The sequence below is a fragment of the Monodelphis domestica genome, chromosome 4 (genome assembly GCF_027887165.1).
Source record: "Monodelphis domestica isolate mMonDom1 chromosome 4, mMonDom1.pri, whole genome shotgun sequence".
NCBI classification, from domain to species: Eukaryota; Metazoa; Chordata; class Mammalia; order Didelphimorphia; family Didelphidae; genus Monodelphis; species Monodelphis domestica.
In genome coordinates, this window is record NC_077230.1 from 305,128,160 (window position 1) to 305,146,438 (window position 18,279).

The 18,279-nt window shown below is 36.8% G+C and overlaps 1 protein-coding gene across 11 annotated transcripts in view; it reads right to left on the reverse strand.

Moving 5' to 3' along the window:
* Window positions 1–18,279, reverse strand: part of N4BP2L2 (NEDD4 binding protein 2 like 2) — a 75,054-nt gene that overhangs the window by 23,767 nt on the left and 33,008 nt on the right. Inside the window, exon 7 of one of the 11 annotated variants that reach the window (XM_056825154.1) lies at window positions 8,659–8,749. The exons of the other annotated variants lie outside the window; for them this stretch is intronic. Coding sequence (XP_056681132.1) covers window positions 8,659–8,749 — 91 coding nt within the window. The remainder of the gene's footprint in view (window positions 1–8,658; window positions 8,750–18,279) is intronic. 11 annotated transcript variants of the gene reach the window in all.

An 18,279-nucleotide genomic window follows, 5' to 3' on the forward strand; every position in this document is an offset into this window, starting at 1 on the left:
AGTGGCTTTTCAGAAACCCTTTTTGGGGGATGGGGCAAAAATACCCTCCAATGAATATTTCCATTCTTTTTCTCTTATAATCTCAAAAAAATCAATCCCTGGAAACCTTTGAAATTGTGTCACAAATGAATAATATGGAAACAGGTATTGAGTGATAATACATGTATAACCCAGTGGAATTGCTTGTCAACTCTGGAAGGGGAGAAGGAAGAAGGGAGGGAGAGAACATGAATCATGTAACCATGGGAAAAAATATTGAAAAATAAATAAATTTAAAAATAAATATTCAGCAAGCATTTCTTCTCTATTTGGTCAAGTCCAAATGGTCTCCTTAACTTCATCTTCTTCGATGCCCTTGCTATGTCCTTACCTAATATGTTGGGTACTTTTTAAAAAACAATGTTTCAAGAGAAAATTAATGTTTGCTTTCTAGGTGTTCCACGAGGCTGTTATGACATATACTCATAGCATAGAAGACATGATCTAATCCACAGGGTCAATGAATATGAATGATGAATGGAGTCTTATTGTACAAGATGTGAAAAGTAATAAGACTGACTTGAGTCTTAAGTTCCTAGAATCAGTCACATTTTTTTTCTAGTACATTATTTACTTTAGACCCTGAATAGGGCCCTGTACATACTGGGTACTTAATGGATATCTATTGAATGAATAAATGAACTCCACGGTTTCTTGATTAGGATACAGGAAATAAGAAGAAAGATTTATTGCCTCTACTTTACACCCTGGGGATCCAATATAGGGCAGCTCATTTATAAAACCAGTAATATAAGTTATATTCCTTCAGTTCTCTTTGCAAATATCTATGCCTCTTCTGCTTAAAAGCTTTAAATTTCTGTTACAGAATGTTCAATTTCAAGGAATGAAGATTTTAGTTCTTAAAGCCACTGGAGAATACTCTGGGAGTATTTTTTTACTTATAAAAATATGGCAATTAAATTGACACTAATTTCAAAATCACTTAAAAATATAATATTCCCTCTATTGCAATAAATAGAAAACAAAATAAAAAGATTTTCTTTTGTTACTGCTTTGTCTTATAAAACGGAACTTGCCATCAAATTACTGAGAGTCACTCTGGCTCCTAGACAGATACTCACATTGGATTATGCTTATTTTTCCTTTGTTTTTAAAAAGACGTACTCAGGGCTGGAAACAGTCAAATAACTCAACTCTTACATTCTCTGGTCTTCCATAATCTAATATAAGAGTAACTTATATTAGCTACTACAAGCAAAAAACACATACCAAAGATGAAGTATTTAATGAGCTTGACCTAGTCTCCCATCCTAAAATTTTTTTGGATTGTTCATTGTCAAGTAAAATTAGCCAGCTGTACCAGAAATACCAATCAATAACATTTGGTTCTTGGGGAAAACATCCTTTTCTTGAAAACAAACAAAAAAGCATAATTGTTGCAAGTAACTGGCATGCTTCCTGCTAGATAATAGCTTTGAAATTTAAAAAAATGGGGCATCTAGGTAGTGCATTGAATAACTGAATTGAATAATTGAATAATGACTGAATAACAGCAACAACAAAAAAGTTATCCTAGTTCCAAGTATACAGCTCACAAAGACCCACTGGGAGTAATTTCTACAGTAATAATGAAAGGATAGGGATGAAAAAGAATGGGTAGACTGCAATCACTAACAGTAGCATTGATGAGATTATCGATCTGCAGAAATATGGGTATAGCTAATGCCTGAAATAAAACAAGTTTCATTAGAGAAGGACAAGAAAAAAATACGGAGACTTGGAGAAAAGCTGATTGGGCTTCTAACCATTTTCAGGGGTTTTAGCATCAGATGGAATTAATTCTATATATAATTTCACACACTAGTCTTCTTTTCCTTGCTACAGGAATATCATTAGCATTATATTCACAACTATAACTCAAAATTAGCGTCATTTCAGGGATCATAAATTGAGTGGAGTGAGAACCTTTCAGCAAGACCTTTTGTTAGAAAACTCAGTAAAAGCTGGAGACAACAACCAAGTAGAAAAGAAGTTAAAGCTGATGTAGGTAAAGAAGAAAAAGACCAGACTGACCTGGAATTGACCGGGCAGCGATCAGTGAAAGAGCAAAAGTTTTCAAGGATGGGAGGGAAGACACTGAGTCAGACAATTCCGTGGATGGTCCTGCAGGTAGCACTATCAAGTCAGGCCAGCTTACCTGCTATCTGGAAGTTTCCAGGAGGCAGGCAATAGGATTTAAAGGTACTGTGAAACTAATCATTCTTGCAATGTATAGTACATTAGGAAGGTGGCTCTGGGTAACTCAGGAAATTTGTTGTTCAGTCATTTTTCAATCAAGTCTGGCTCTTCATGAGTCCATTTGGGGTTTTCTTGGCAAAGACCCTGGAGTGGTTTGCCATTTCCTTCTCCAATTTATTCTATGATAAGAAACTGAGGCAAACACTTAAGTGACTTGCCTGGGGTAACACAGCTTGGAAAGGTGAGTCTTCCTAACTCCAGATCTGGCACTCTATTCACTGTACTAACTAGCTGCCCTTGAACTCAGGGAATATCCACATTATGTAAACTGCGGGCTATTTTATTTGTTATTTAATATTTATACTATTACATAATGCATATGTATATAAATATTATAGCATTTATAATGTAGATTTTATAACTATATTATTTATTAATATGTTTAATAATACAAATAATAGTAAATAATAAATTACACTAATAATAATAGAAATCGCAAATTATGCTTATTACAACTACCTCTTCAGAATGTTAATAACCTCACTGAGATGAGGCAGAGAGACTGGTATAAATGATCCACTAATGTCTTCTTATCCTATAACTCTTATTCATGTCTTCCATCAGTCCACTACAGAGGATCTACCCTACATGCTAGAGTGCTTTCTGTAAGTTTTTTAACCATAGTTCATAAAAACAGAAAATCAAAAGGTGAAGTTTTTAAAAGCCAAAGTTATGATGACATTTTTAAACGGGTAAATAAGGGAAACACAAGTAAATTGTAAAGAAGCACCCTAAAGCCAGTATTTAAAGGGAAGAAAAATAGAAAAAAAACAGAAATAAAATCTGTGGTAAAAGCTTTACAACTATCAAAACTTTAACTTCAGTTAATCAGTTAGTTCGAATGGGAACATAAGCATGTTTTAGGTGATTTTCAAAGACATTCCAGCAGTAAATCCAGTTCAGTCACTGCACAGAATTTCCTCCATGTGAAAATTCCTCTCCAACAACTGATTACCTCCTAGCCTCCTAGCCAGTCAAATGCTGAATTAATTTCAACTCTAGAAATGATACAGAAGTGATTTTTCTACTTCTATAACATAAATTCTCAGTGTTGCAATTGATGGCATATACTATTCTTAAATGAATTATTACTATCAATATAATATGATGTCAACTGCTTCGTGGCTGTCGCCTATTTCCCCTGCAGGAGCAAGTACTAGGCAAGCATGGCAGAAGATACTTACTAGTGCAGAAGACGACTATCTGTCAGCATTTGAGAATTCTCTTTGTTCTGTGGATGAAATGCTAAAAACTATGATGTCAGTTTCCAGAAATGAGTTATTACAAAAGTTGGACACACTTGCTGGATTTAGTTTCTGCTTATACATTGAATTCAATGTTTTGGGTTTACTTGGCTACTCAAGGAGTTAATCCCAAGGAACATCCAGTAAAGCAGGAAATAGATAGAATAAAAATATATATGAACAGAGTCAAAGAAATTACAGGCAAGAAAATGGCTGCCAAACTGGATAAAGGAGCTGCTTCAAGATTTGTAAGAAATACTCTCTGGGGAGATGCAAATCAAAACAACTCTGAGGTATCACCTCACACCTAGTAGATTGGCTAACATGACGGCTATGGAAAGTAATGAATGCTGCAGGGGATGCGGCAAAGTAGGGACACTAATGCATTGCTGGTGGAGTTGTGAATTGATCCAACCATTCTGGAGAACAATTTGGAACTATGCCCAAAGAGCAGTAAAAGACTGTCTGCCCTTTGATCCAGCCATAGCACTGTTGGATTTATATCCCAAAGAGATAATAAGGAAAAAGACTTGTACAAGAATATTCATAGCTGAACTCTTTGTGGTGGCCAAAAATTGGAAAATGAGGGGATGCTCTTCAATTGGGGAATGGCTGAACAAATTGTGGTATATGTTGGTGATGGAATGCTATTGTGCTAAAAGGAATAATAAAGTGGAGGAATTCCATGGAGACTGGAACAACCTCCAGGAAGTGATGCAGCGCGAAAGGAGCAGAACCAGGAAAACATTGTACACAGAGACTAATACACTGTGGTACAATTGAAGGTAATGGACTTCTCCATTAAGGTCAATGCAATGTCCCAGAACAACTTGCAGGGATCTAAAAAACACTATCCACAAGTAGAGGATAAACTGTGGGAGTAAAAACACCGATGAAAAGCAACTGCTTGACTACAGGGGCTGAGGGGAAATGACTGAGGAGAGACTCTAAATGAACACTCTAGTGCAAATACCAACAACATGGAAATGGGTTCCAATCAAGAACACATGTGAAACCCAGTGGAATCACAAGTCGGCTATGGGGGGGGGGGGGAAGAAAATGATCTTTGTCTCTAATGAATAATGCTTGGAAATGATCAAATAAAAAATTATTTAAAAAAAAAAAGAAATGCTCTCTGGGAAGCCAAACTGGAAAAAGGATCAAAGTCCTCAAATAAAGGAAAAAGGAAAAAATGAATTTTTGGTTTTGTTTAGTGAATATTCTAAAAGTATTCTACATTAACTTTTGGCCATTTCCCTTAAAAAATAAACAGAAAATGTAAGAAGATTGTGTTGAATTGTACCTGGAGAAATTAGATCTAAACATGTGTTGATGTGAAATTTTTCACTTGAAATTTGTTACATAATATCATCCCCAATATTTGAATTGATTTTTCTAATTCTTAAAAGTTTGAAATTTCATATTTTATTAAGTATCAATCTATAAACTATTACATTTTAGCTTGGTATTTTTGTAAACATATTTGCTATTATAATGGTCTTATAAATCATATGAAGACTGAAAGTGAAATTCAATGTTATAAATACATCTGTTTTCGGTATATATTGTGTTAAAATAGGATGAAACAATGAAATATTTCTTTATAATACAATTATCACTTTTTTGTTTCTAAAAATCATTAATCTTAAAAATAAATAAATGAAATCTATTAAAACTTAAAGGATCATATATAGATTACAACTATTTGTCTGCAATGTCCATTTAAAAATAAATGGAACTGTTTAAATGAAAGTCAAGGTTTCATGCTGAGGATTAGATTTCATGTAAAGAATTGTAAATTCTTTGTACTGGACAGGACCTCAGATGTCATTTATTTTCAGCATCTTCATTTTACTGACCAGGAAACTGCAGCTCAGAAGTGACTTGTTCCTATTCTCTTGTTCTGAAAGCAAGGGTTGTTATTTTTATTGTTTTAATGGCTCTTTAGTAAGTTTTTTCAGATAATTCACTTAAGATAGTCATCCTGTTCACAGGAATTGGGTTTCAGAGGTTCCTATGAATAGTTAGCTATAATTATCTTTTCTCAATTAGAAATACTTAGCTATTCAAGCTCTTCTTTTTTTAGTGCTTTGTCTATTCTTCCAGTTATGTTTTCTTAAGTTACATTATAATAGTTGCAAGTGTCTGTGTCCAGCAGAATCCAAGCAATGAGGCTACAACATCCTTATACATTGTCTAATTTTGTTGTAACACTTATAAGTGATAATTCTGTATTGAACTTTTCAGTGTCTCATGAACTTTGACTGTATATTTCCAATTAATGCAAATGTAAAAAACCCATACTACCACAAACAGGAATGCCAAGAACAGTAAAATACGTTAATTTTTGAGAAAGATGATATGGTTTCAGCGTGATTAATTTTCCATATGTAACCTTGAATAAATGGATTTCTTGATTTATAGAAACAGATATTGGAAATGGTCTTAAAATGTAATGGATTTTGTAAAGCATTTTGGGCTCTTTCTGTGACACGTTAAGAGAAAAGCATTGATGGAGGCACAAATTCTATTCTGCCTATAATGTCAGATAATTTGAAGAGTAGAAGAGCGTTTATAATTACTGCAGCCTCTCAAATTTATTTTCTCTAAAACAACTTTTATAATATTATTATGTTAAGGTCAAATGCAATTGTGCATGTTTTTGTGTTGTCTTTAGATATTATGTAATGGTTATTTCTGAATATTTCTGATTTTTATAAAGGCTGGAAAAATAAAATTATTTGTCATACATGAAAAAAAAAACAATATGATGTCGAAGAAAGTAATATAAGTTCAACAGAACCAAAGTGATTAGCATAGTGTCTGGGACATAATGGGCACTTAAGTCTTTTCTTCCTCTGCTTCTGTTCTTAAATGTAATTATCAGTCTCATTATGTCTCTCCTTATAAAAGACATGTAGAAAGTAAACCTTGCTGAAAAGTATTTTGCATTAAACTAGTATTCTCTTAATATTTTGATTCTTGGGAATGAATATTTAAGCTATATCTTCTCAAAATCTATCAGCAAATTCAGCTAAGTTCCAATTACTTCAACTGGCTAAGTCAAATACAAAAAAGCTTTTTACTTTACCTTAACAGCCTGTTGCCAACAATATAGAATAAAGTTGATGAGGTATTAATTCAGTGTTCTGTTTTAACTCAGTCTGTGACAATCACATATTTCCTATGCTATTGTTATATTAGCTTAACCATCAAGACTTAGTCAATTTGCTTTATTTCCTATTATTAAAATGTGACACTTATAAGTAATTTTCATTGAGAAGAAATAGATGAATAAATATATTTTGCTTTGGACAGCCAATGATATCATGATCAATAGTCAGCTAAACACAAATAATTTCTGCCACAGGAACATAAAATTACATGAGTTCATGTAAAAAAAAGTTATTTATAGCTATTCAAATTATATTTAAATGGATAAAATAGACTAGAAAATTAATTTGCCTCTAAATATTGCATATTTAGCACAGGTTGGGATAAAAAACTATTGTTTTTAATCTTACTTTTTTTAGGATAGATAGGAAATCTACAGTAAGTCTTTTTTGTTTATCCCAGAATGACTTATAATTTCTTTAATCATTTATCATGGCCTTCTATAATGAATAAGGACTTTTTATATTTCAATACATTTAAATAAAATGCCTTTTATATTTAAATTTAACTACAACCCCCATTTTTGTTATATTAAATAGAAATAAATATATTAGACAATTAGGATATATAATCTGTAACACGTCTAATAGACATAAAACAAAGAAATTCCAGAACAGATTAAGTGCATGGTGTAAAGTGAGGGAGAATGATGCAGTGGCTAGTGTGTCAGAGGTGGAATCAAGAAGATTTGAATTTGAATGCTGTCTCAGACAAGTCTCAAACTCTCCCTGCCTCATATTCTATATTGGTAAAAAAAAAATGTTATTTGCACCACTTCACTCAAAAGGGACGTTGTGAGTCAAATAAAATGTATATGAACCATTTCACAAGTCTTAAAACACTATATAAACTTCAATGTTATTATTGTTGTTACTATCATTATTATTATAACAGATGATGTTGAAATTCTATTGTTAATCTTAAATTCCAGGGTACTTCTACCACTGTGGATAAAACTCATCTAGTATAAATGAAAAACTATGGAGAGCAATTTACCATAAGAAGAATCTCTTTCCAAATTGAAAGCTTTCAGTATGCTACAGATTCCACTGATGTGTAAAACAGAAACACTACTTCTCTTGAAGGGGTGGGGAAATGTCTCAAAAAGGTCAGAACTATGCTTATATCTTGGCAAGTAGAGAACTAAGTAAATCTGCTTTCTTATAACATGGGAAAATTTATTAATGAGGGTATTTTAAATAACTATCAGAAAAAGACTTTTATAATTGTTAGTAAACATACAGAAGCCACTAGTGTTGGATGGGACTGTGAGCTAGAGAGTGCCCCTGGCTGGCCAGAGATCAACCAGCTTGATTACTGCCAAAATTTGTTCCTGAAGGATGAAACCATGTGAAATGTAGTATGGGGGGTGCTGACTGGAATCAGGGAGGTCACCTGGAAATTCCTTGAATGGATGCTGGTAAATTTAGTTTAAAAAAGCAGAAGTCAGAATTACCCAGAGGTGAAGGTAGGGTTCTTAGGCAGTCTAGGTCTAACTGGCTAGAGAAAGCAATAGGCTTGAGGTGGTTTCCAATTGAGTGATGTCTTCACTGGGGAAAACCAAAGAAAGAAAAATGGTAGACGGAGAATATTCCCCCAAAGTAATGAGGACGTCATGCCATAGAGGTAAGATATTAATGGCATTTGCGAAGCACAGAAAACAGAACTGAAGTGAGTTGACTAGTTCAATTCAACAAGCATTTTATTCATTGCTGTAGCTTTTGGGGGATACCCAAACGATGACTAGATCCCACCTCACCTGGTAGAAGCATTAGCAGTGAATGGTCAAGTTTTTATACCCTCCTTCTTCCTGGAAGGCCTTCCCAACCTTTGAAGCTGGATCTTGTGGGACTATTATTGATGAAACACATGGCTGGACTAGTGTCAGAATGTGGAGGTGGCTGGGAGGTAGGTCCTCAAGCCTGGTCTTCTAACATATTACCTTGTCAGGCAACCAGGTCTCGAAGGCAACATTTGTTGCAGCTGAAAACTTAGGATTTCCATACCACAGACTTCTTTTGGCCTTCAAAAAACTGGGAAAACATAAGGGGGTAGGGGAAGAGGATAATGGGTGAAACTTGGAGCTAGGTAGGTCTTGTAGAAGAGCAATAAATAAAATGCAAGATGGATTCAGAGTAGATCTCAGGTCAGAAGGCTGCAAGACCTGCATGATGGCTAAAGGACTGGTCCTCCAGTTTTCTGGAGTGCAGGTGGAACAGAGAGGTTCCTGCTAGACAGTCAAACTGTCCTTTTACCTGGAAAGATTCCCTCAAGACACAGTGGCATGGCAGCCAACTATTTATAGATCACTTTGATAGTTTCCAGAGTGGTCTGCAATTCAGTCTGGATCATTTCAAATTTTCCTACATAACCATCCACTAAGATCAAGGCACACATGATGGAGGCTAAGGAAAACAAAAACAATGACCAGGGTTTTCCAAGAAAGGCTAATTACTGATGAAGAGAAGAATGGCATTATGATAACAAAACTTCATGGTGGGGATGACGGTGGTCAAATCATCATAGGAAGAGTTACTGCTTAGGTACTGATCTAAGGAGCAGCTGATACATTCTATTCACCCAAAGGATGATGGATTGTAGGAAAGACAGAAGTGGATCTTGACTTGGAGCCTCCCACTCTTCAATGATGGATGAGATGAGAGGGCAGTTTATGAAGAATTAATATGTATCCTTGAAACAAATCCAGAAAGCTTCAGAGGAAACTTTTTTTTTTTTGCATATTGACCCCTACCAGATTGGAGACGTGAGCCTTTAAATGGAGGCAAATCAACACTGAGGACCAGGACTGCTGCATGACAGACAGGATGGAATAGACCTGCTGGGTCTTTTGCCAACACTTTTTTTACTGGTACATACATGACAGCCAAATTCAGAGTAGAACTATATCATCAAAAGCCCTAGGTACCCAAGTACAAGATATGTCTAGGATACAGCCACTCTGAGAACTTAACCATATGTCCCCAGAAAGCAAATAAATGGGGTCACTCATTCTCAAAAGGTCATCTCAGATGGATTGTCCAGTACAGTGGCTGAATCACTTTGGTCCAGGTACAGTTAGCTGGGCAGAGCCATAGAGTGGTTTTGCTGTCCTAGATGTCTAGTCAAGGCTGGATGAGTGTCACATTCACCTCCTGGAGGAGGGCTTACAAGATTCTCCTCCCTATTCCCTACAAAGTCTACTGTAATCCAGAACAAAGGGCCAGTTCTGGTTATTCTGGGACTTATTTGGTCTTTATTTGATTGGTCAAATAGACTGAAAAGCAAAGTCCACTAGAACTGGGGATGCTTCTGTTTCTGGGCTGACTATAATTATTCTAGGGCATCAGAGTATATGAAAATTGAATGTCAATCCCCTATTAGGCTGATATTCACCACTCCTAAAAGTCTAGCAGCCATTCTGGGGTAGATGGTACAGGAGTTACATCTGGCCCGATGTTCTCTAGAAGTATTTTGTGTAGGGCTGTAGGAGAGGTGCTCGAAGGTTAACCTGACAGAGTGCTAGTCGTGGGTGATTATATCAGGGCCCCCAGTGCTACTTCCACACAAAATGTAGCCGCAGTGATAGAGGATTGGGGAACAATAGAATGGGTACAGAGATGAGCTGGATTCAAGGCTCTTGAAAATCTGTCCTTATACATCCAGTCACTATAATGACGTGAATTTTCAACAGGTCAGTGATGACAGCATCCCATAAGCCACTAATTAAAACCCTTCACGTTATTAGTAGCTTCCTATGTTAGTACATCCACCCTCTAGTGAGTCTTTTTAATACCATGCCCACTTTATCAGCTATCCAGAAAATTCCATCTACTTGTTTATAGTACTTTTAAAAAAACAACCCTTTTACCTTCCATCTTAGAATCAATCTGAAGGGCAGGCAATTGGGGGTTAAAGTAACTTGCTCAGGATCACACAGCTAAGAAGTGTCTGAGTCCAGATTTGAACCCAGGACCTCCCCTCTCTAGGCCTGGTCTCTCAATCCACTGAGTCACCTAGCTGTCACCGAATCAATACATTTTTAACTTCACGGAGATGGTAGTTGTGATGGTATCCTGGGACTATATGGACTACTTGGGTATGGCAATTAGGAACCTGGAGCGGCCTAAAATGTCATGTAGCTACATTACCACTTTACAATCGTTTGCACAAGCATGTAGCTACATTATCACTTTTTGAACCAATTATATTTTAGAAGATGGAGTTGACAAACTATTGAAACATAGCTGGAACATTAGATAAGCTGAAGGGCTTGACTATGTTCCTACTTCACAGGGTTTGGAAAAGTTTTTCCATTCAACCTCCTTGACAACCTAGATCTCCCAACTTGATAAACTATCAAAGAGGTTCACTACAACTAGTTCAAAAAGACAAAGATGAAAGGTATTGAGAACTCCTTATTGTAATGGCAGTAGAGATTCAATAATTGGTATGCAATCAGACCTTGTTCTTTTTCATACAGAACTGACATTCTAGTGTGGAAAGTGCAGGATTCTGTATTTGTTTTCCAGAAACTCAGAAGACCTAGATCTTGAGTTCTAATGTGAAAGAGAAGCTGCCTACAGGAACCAAGATTAATGCAAGGCAACATCAGGAGAAAGTGATTCTATAACATTAAAACATTTCCCTATTTAAACAAAATTTCTTGGGGAGGGCTGAAGGGATAGTGTAGATGATGGTAACTTTCACTGGGGTATTAAAGCACTAATGGAAGCATTAAAAGTTGAATAAGACTTACCCAGGACTCCAAGAAATGTGGATATCATACAAAGAAAACCCCCAGGATCCTGAAAACCATGGGGACAAGAGATTTGGTGACTTTAGAAGTAATGACTTCTTGATTGATGGGGGAAGGTTTTGTCTATTATTGGACCTATCTAGAGAGAGCACCTGCCTATGGTTTCCATGATCATAGCAGCATGGCCATGTTTTCTGGTAGCTTTTGAGCTCATGAGGCTCTGCACCCTGAGTTTCTGATAGCCACAAAGTCCCAGATAGGAAAGGCTAATCCACAGATAGAGACTGTTGGGAGATCCAAAGAAGGTTTCTGAAGAACCTGGTCAGTTCTTGTTTTCATTCTTTGAGTTCTTAATGGGGCTGTCTGTGGAACAGTATCCCAGCAAGCGGCAGTACAAACAGAATTTTTGCCAAGATTTGGACTAAGTTTTACCTGTATTTCTCAGGGTCCAATGGTGGGATTACTGTTTTGCTCTAGTATCTGGGGTAAACAGTAGGGTCCACCCACATTGATAGGTTCAATATTCATGCAATATTTTAGAAGATTACACAGATGTCCTTTGATCTTCATGCACCACTACAAAAGGGCAGGGAGGGTGATTTAGTTTTGACTGGGGCCATATTAAATAGGGTCAGCAAGGCCCTCTAGGAATTGTTTAAAAAGCACAACTTCATTCCTTCTTAGGTTGACTGAAGATTCATAAATAATCAGTATAAAATCATATCCAACTACTGGCTCTCCTGAGTCTGCCAGTTCTCATAGAAAGGATTGTCAAATATCCATTGAACCTCCTGGATTGAAGCCTTCAAGATTTCCCAGCAATAAATGATAAGGTTTACGGAGAATATGATATGCAATTAGTATGATCTAAGCGGCATGACAAAATTAATCCTACCTTGGTCCAGGGAGTAGAGAATGAAGTTTTAGAAAGCTCTAGCAAGTCTTTGTGGTGCTCTACAAATTTCTGCATGAGTTGATGGGCCAGGTTTTGGAAGGAAGACCTTCTTGAAGTGCTCTGACAGCCATATATTTTCCTTCTTGAGGCTTGCCAACAGCACTATTGGTTTGCATTCTCTGCTTGTAGTTGGCACAAATTAACCTGCAAAGTGTGATCCTTCTGCTGGAGTTTAATGAGAAGATTCCTCCTGGGGTAAGAGAATTCTGGAAATGTGGCCTGTGGAAGTTAGCCAAAACCACAATGGAGGCCAATGGGAAATCCATCAAGAGAGATCCTAGAAGATATAGACTGGAGGTAGAAGTTGGAGTCTCAGTGAGATGAGAACGAGGACCTAAAGCAGATCTGATTTGCCAGGGAAATCAGGAATTTTCCAGGAAGAGACAAGCAACAGAATTTGCAGGAATAAATTAGAGGAAAAAAGAAGTCCTAAGGGGGAAAAAAAAGAAATCTAGACAAGTATCAAGGAATTCAAGGCGCAGGGCTGGGCCAAGGACAGAAGATGAAATGCAAAGCAAATGGAGTGAAGGTACTAGTTTTCAAAAGAATTTGTTTTGACTTTAGCTCAGACATCTGGTTATAACCTTTATTCTTATGCTGATTCTAACTCTTCAGAGGCAAGCAAAAGAAGTTAGGTCAAGCTCTTCTTGCATTACAAACCAAATTTCTTTTCCAAAAGTGTGGGGAATTCAATATCAAGAAAATTTGAGCTCCTATAATGGGCAAGAGGAACTGTTATTAAGACTAAAATATCAGTTGAGAGTAAACTGCAGTGCTCTTCAAAACATGCTGTGTAGAAAAGAAAAAAAAACTTTACTGAATTTTATCTATATACCTTAATCTTGCTACCAAAATGACAAGTGTGTGGTCTACATACAATATCATATCCTGAACACTCATGAAATTGTGGTTAATATTTCATAGTATGCTCTTTTTAAAAGCCCAAACAAAAGAAAATCTTCACAAAATTACAAGCTCTTTTCTATCCTATATCTTGCAAAGTCTACATAATTTTCTCCCAAAGAACTATTAATAAAAATACAATTAGTTTATGCTTGAAATTTTAAATTTTGTATTAAGATTACCATATCCAACTTGGTTAATCCAATAATATATTTCCATAAACCTATCCATTCATTTGCACAGTATAACATTCATCCTGAGAATTGGCCTCTGAAAATGCCTCAGCAACTTCATGCCATTAATATCTGAGATATTCAAACTGTTTCCTGTCATTTCTAATTCAGCTTTGTCTGGGACACAGAGATATGCCACCATGGTCCCAAAAAGTCAAACTGTGTTGGAGTTGGGATTTGAACACAGGTTCAAATCAAAGAGCTGACTCCAAAGCCAGCTCTCTTCACTATTGACTATTATCTCTTCACTATGTCATGGTGCTTCTCAGAAACAAAAACAAAAAATCATTGTTATGGGTGGGAAATCCAAGCTTGTTTCAATTTTGCATCAAATAAGTCTAAGTAGAACTTGGATTTTAAGAAATCTATTTTGGCTGCTTTTATTTTCTAGGTTATCAGATACGTTTGAGATAGTTGCAGCTAAGTAACCCCTGAAGTGTCACTGTACATGTTTATGTATTATGGTCTAGTTGTGAATCTCATCACAAATGCAACTTTCCTTTGCCTATCTGCAAATGGTCCAAGCTGAGCAATGAAGCTATGTAGAAAAGTCCAAATTCTGCTAGGGACAGGTCAGATACTAAATGGGTTTGCATATTCTAACTGGCTCTCAGCATTTGAACTCCACACCCTAAGTTCTCCAGTTGTTTATACTTGTCCTTCAAAACTGATGTTGCTACCAAACGTAATAGAAATTCAAGTACATGACTAAAATGGTGACTGTACTGTCCACTCTATGACATGTGAATACTGTCTTTCATCATATAGCTGGTACCTGGCAGCACCCTTATATATTCTTTTACACTGGATGCACAATACTTACCTTTGACCAGAAAGAACTCCATCTCTGCGAATTACATCAAATCCAGTCCCATCTCTTATGTTACAGCATTGCATAGCTATGTTGCATTACTTTGAGTTCATAAAAACATAAGAGTTAGAGCTGAAAGTGACCCTAGAGGTTATTGAGTACAAACTCCTTTTATAAATGAGGAAATTGTAGCCTAGAGATGCTGTGACTTGCCCAAGGTCACAGAGGTAAATGGCAATCAGGATTCCAATCCAGTTGTGCTTAAGCATGTCCTTACAGCTCTCCTGCTGGTTCTGCTTACAATTGTCTAATTGACATCATCTGTTTTGTAATTCTGATACCATTAGCTGTGGAGCAAAAGCATCAAGCCCAGCATGGTTATATGACCTCATGCTGACAGGCAGGTTGTGCTGATGGCAATCCTGTTATACCAAAGAGGGCTGCTGGCTTTGAGAAATTAAGAAGCAGAAGGTGATGTCCGAGGCAGGTCAAGGTCTCCTAACTAGAACACTGAGATAATGCTATTACTCAGTAGACATTGAGTTGTGTTCACTGTAAGGTAGTATTTATACCATATTGTGGACCTTAAAAATGATGTGCTCACTGATTTTTTTCCTTTTAAACCCTTATCTTCTTAGTATCAATTCTAAGAAAGAATAGAGGGTAAGGGCTATGCAATGGGGTTTAAGTGACTTGCCCATGGTCACACAACTAAAAAAAAGTATCTGAGGGCAGATTTGAATCCAGGTCCTCCTGGCTCCAGGCCTTGCATTCTATCCACTGTGCTCTCTAGTTGTCCCAGCTCATTGATTTTTAACCTGTTTTTTTTTTTAACCCATACCTCCGGCCATAGAATCAGTATTGAAGCCAGGACCTCCTGTCTCTAGGCTTGGCTCTCAATATACAAAGCTATCTAACTGCTTTCCATTAATTTTTTTTTTTACTTGGAATTTTTAAAATGGGATTTTAAACATATTTACCACTTTGAATATCAATAGTTATACTAAACAGCATGTAAGCCAGGGAGACAAACTTAGTGGCAGTTTTTAGCTCTGAAATGCTGGTTAAAATTTGGCCTGTAAGTAGGATTTTCACAACCTCAATGTCATTCCCATAATACAATTGAAACTGCTCTGTCCAAAATTGTCAGTCATCTCTTAACTGACAAATTTAAATTGCTCTCAATCTAATCATTCTTAACCTCTTTAGCCTTAGACACTGTCAATCGCCTTTGTGATTCTTTTTTCTAGGTTTTTGGGATGCTACTCTCACCTAACTCTCCTCCCTGTGTGAAAATCTTCATCCAGGTAACACCCACTGCCTGTAGGATGACCCCAAGGCTTTGTCCTAGACTCTTCTTTTCTCCCTCTCTACTAACTTCCTTCAAGATCTCATTAGCTTCCATGGATTCAATTGTCTTCTCTATTAAGATAATTCTCAAATCTAGTCCCCTCTCCTCACCCTCCAGATGTGTATCTCTAAATGCCATTGGACATCTTGAATTGTATAAATTGTAGCTATCTTAAATTCAACATGTCCAAAATGATAAATAATAGCAGTTGACATTTATGTAACACTATGTGTCAGGCACTACAATAAGCATATTACAATTATCATCTAATTTGATCCTTACAACTGCCCTGGGAGGTAGTGCTATTATTATCGACATTTTACAAATAAGGATACTGAGGCAGAGGTTATAAATGACTAGCCAGAGGTCACACTGTCAGTGTCTGAGATTAGATTAGAATTCAGGTCTTCCTGAGCACTAGACACCCCTAAGCCAGTTTATAGACTAATGTTTATCTGCAAGTTCTTTCAAAGAGTTGCAAACCTCGCATCAGCATCATTAAACGTCACCTTTTCACTTTCATATTTTCCTGTCAACCTTTTAGTCATTTGGGTTTTCAGCCTTAGTGTTTTGCCAGTCTCCAGATATTGGAGTCGGTTTTCACATCTTGTCATTTCTGCCACCACAATAACTCCTGTACCCATCTCCTTTTCTCTATTCCCATGGCCACCACAATGACTAGTTACCTGATACTGAAAAAATGTCCTAAATTATTTCCTTGCCTTGTTTCTTTCTTCTCCAAGTGATTTTCCTCAAGAACAGGTCTGACCAGTTAATTTCTCACTCAATAAGCTTCAATGTCTCCTTAATAATTCTAGGATCAAACATAAATTGCTTTTGGTTTTTAAAGCACTTTACAACCTATTCCTAAACTATTTTTCCAAACTCATCACACACTGCTCCTCTTTAAACAAAACTCTTTGATTCAATCAACCTGTGGCCTATTTACTGATCTCCAAGCACATTTAAGTTCCTGTATCTTTGGATAGTCTGTTGTGGTCCATGACTGGAATGCTCTTGCCCCTTATCCTCCACACTTCCAAAAATTCTATTTCCTTCTTTTTTTTGTCAATCACCACCTTCAACATGAAGCCATCTCTGACACCCCAAGCTGGTAATGTCCTGTCCCACCCCTTTAAAATTTTTTTACCCATTTGGAGTATCCTTATAAATACTGTCATCCTTTCCCTACAACCTCATGGAATATAAGTTCCTTGAATGTGGACAGTTTCTTGCCTTTGAGATACTACATGTAAAGCTTAATGTAAACCTTAAAGCACTATATAAATGCTATTATTATTATTCTTGTACCCCTAGAGGTACTAGCAGAGTACTTGACAACAATTTTGTTGTTCAGTTGTGTCCAATTCTTTGCTGACCTCTTTTGGGCTTTCTTGGCAAAGATAGTGGAGTGATTTAGCATCTTCTTCTCCAGCTCATTTTATAGATGAGGACACTGAGGCAAACAGGGTTAAGTGACTTACCCAGGGTCGCATAGTTAAGTGTCTGAGCCCAGATTTGGACTCAGATGTTCCTAACTCCAGGTCCTGTGGCATTCTGCTATCTTTCTATTTTGCCGCCTGGCTGTCCACTTGACACCCAGCAGGTGCTTAATAAATGCTTGGCTAAAAAATAAAAAAGGCAGGTAGGTGGCTCAGTGGATAGAACTCCAGGCCTGGAGATGGGAGGTCCTGGGTTCAGATTTGACCTCATACACTTCCTAGCTATGTGATCCTGGGCAAGTTCCTTAACTCTAATTGCTTAAGCTTTTACTGTTTTTCTGCCTCAGAACCTATCTATTCTAAGACACTGTTGTTCATGTGAGTTGAGAGAAGGGGTTAAGAAGGAGACAAGGCAAGACCTAGGAAATGGAATGAATATTTCAGGTGAGGGGCTAAATAGTCAAAAATAATGATGAGGCTATGAAACTAGGAGACTGAAAGGATAGAGGTGCCCTTGGGGAAGAGAAGTTGAGAAATAAAGTGGTTTGGGGATGTTGGTGGAGAGGAAGATAATGAGCTTTGTTTTGAAGATGTAGAGTTTAAGATATCCAGGTAACATCTAGTATTACGTTCAATAAGCAGCTGATGATGTGGAAAGGGAGATGAGGAGAGTAGGGCTGGATATAGATATATAAGTTGTCTGCAAAGATGTAATAATCAAACCTAGGAGTGATGAGGCCACTGAATGAAGGAGAAAAGAAGAGAGAGGACAAATGATAGAGTCTTTGGGTGCATATACTGAGTGAGAATGATGGAGAAGGCAAGGAAGATTGAGAGCATACAGACATCGAACAAATAAACCAAGAGAGTAGTGCCACGAAAATCCAAAGAAAGGGTCCAAGAGGGAAGTAGCTAGAGCTCACTAATATCACATGTTTCAGATTTCAAGAAGAATAAGGATTGATTGAAGAACATGAGATTTAGTCATTAAGAAATCACACTCATAATGAAACAGGGCACCCACATCCTGAAAACAAGTGAGACGATTTCTTTGGACATGGCCAAAGTAATTTGTTTTGTTTAACCATACAGGCTTAAAAAAACAACCCCCC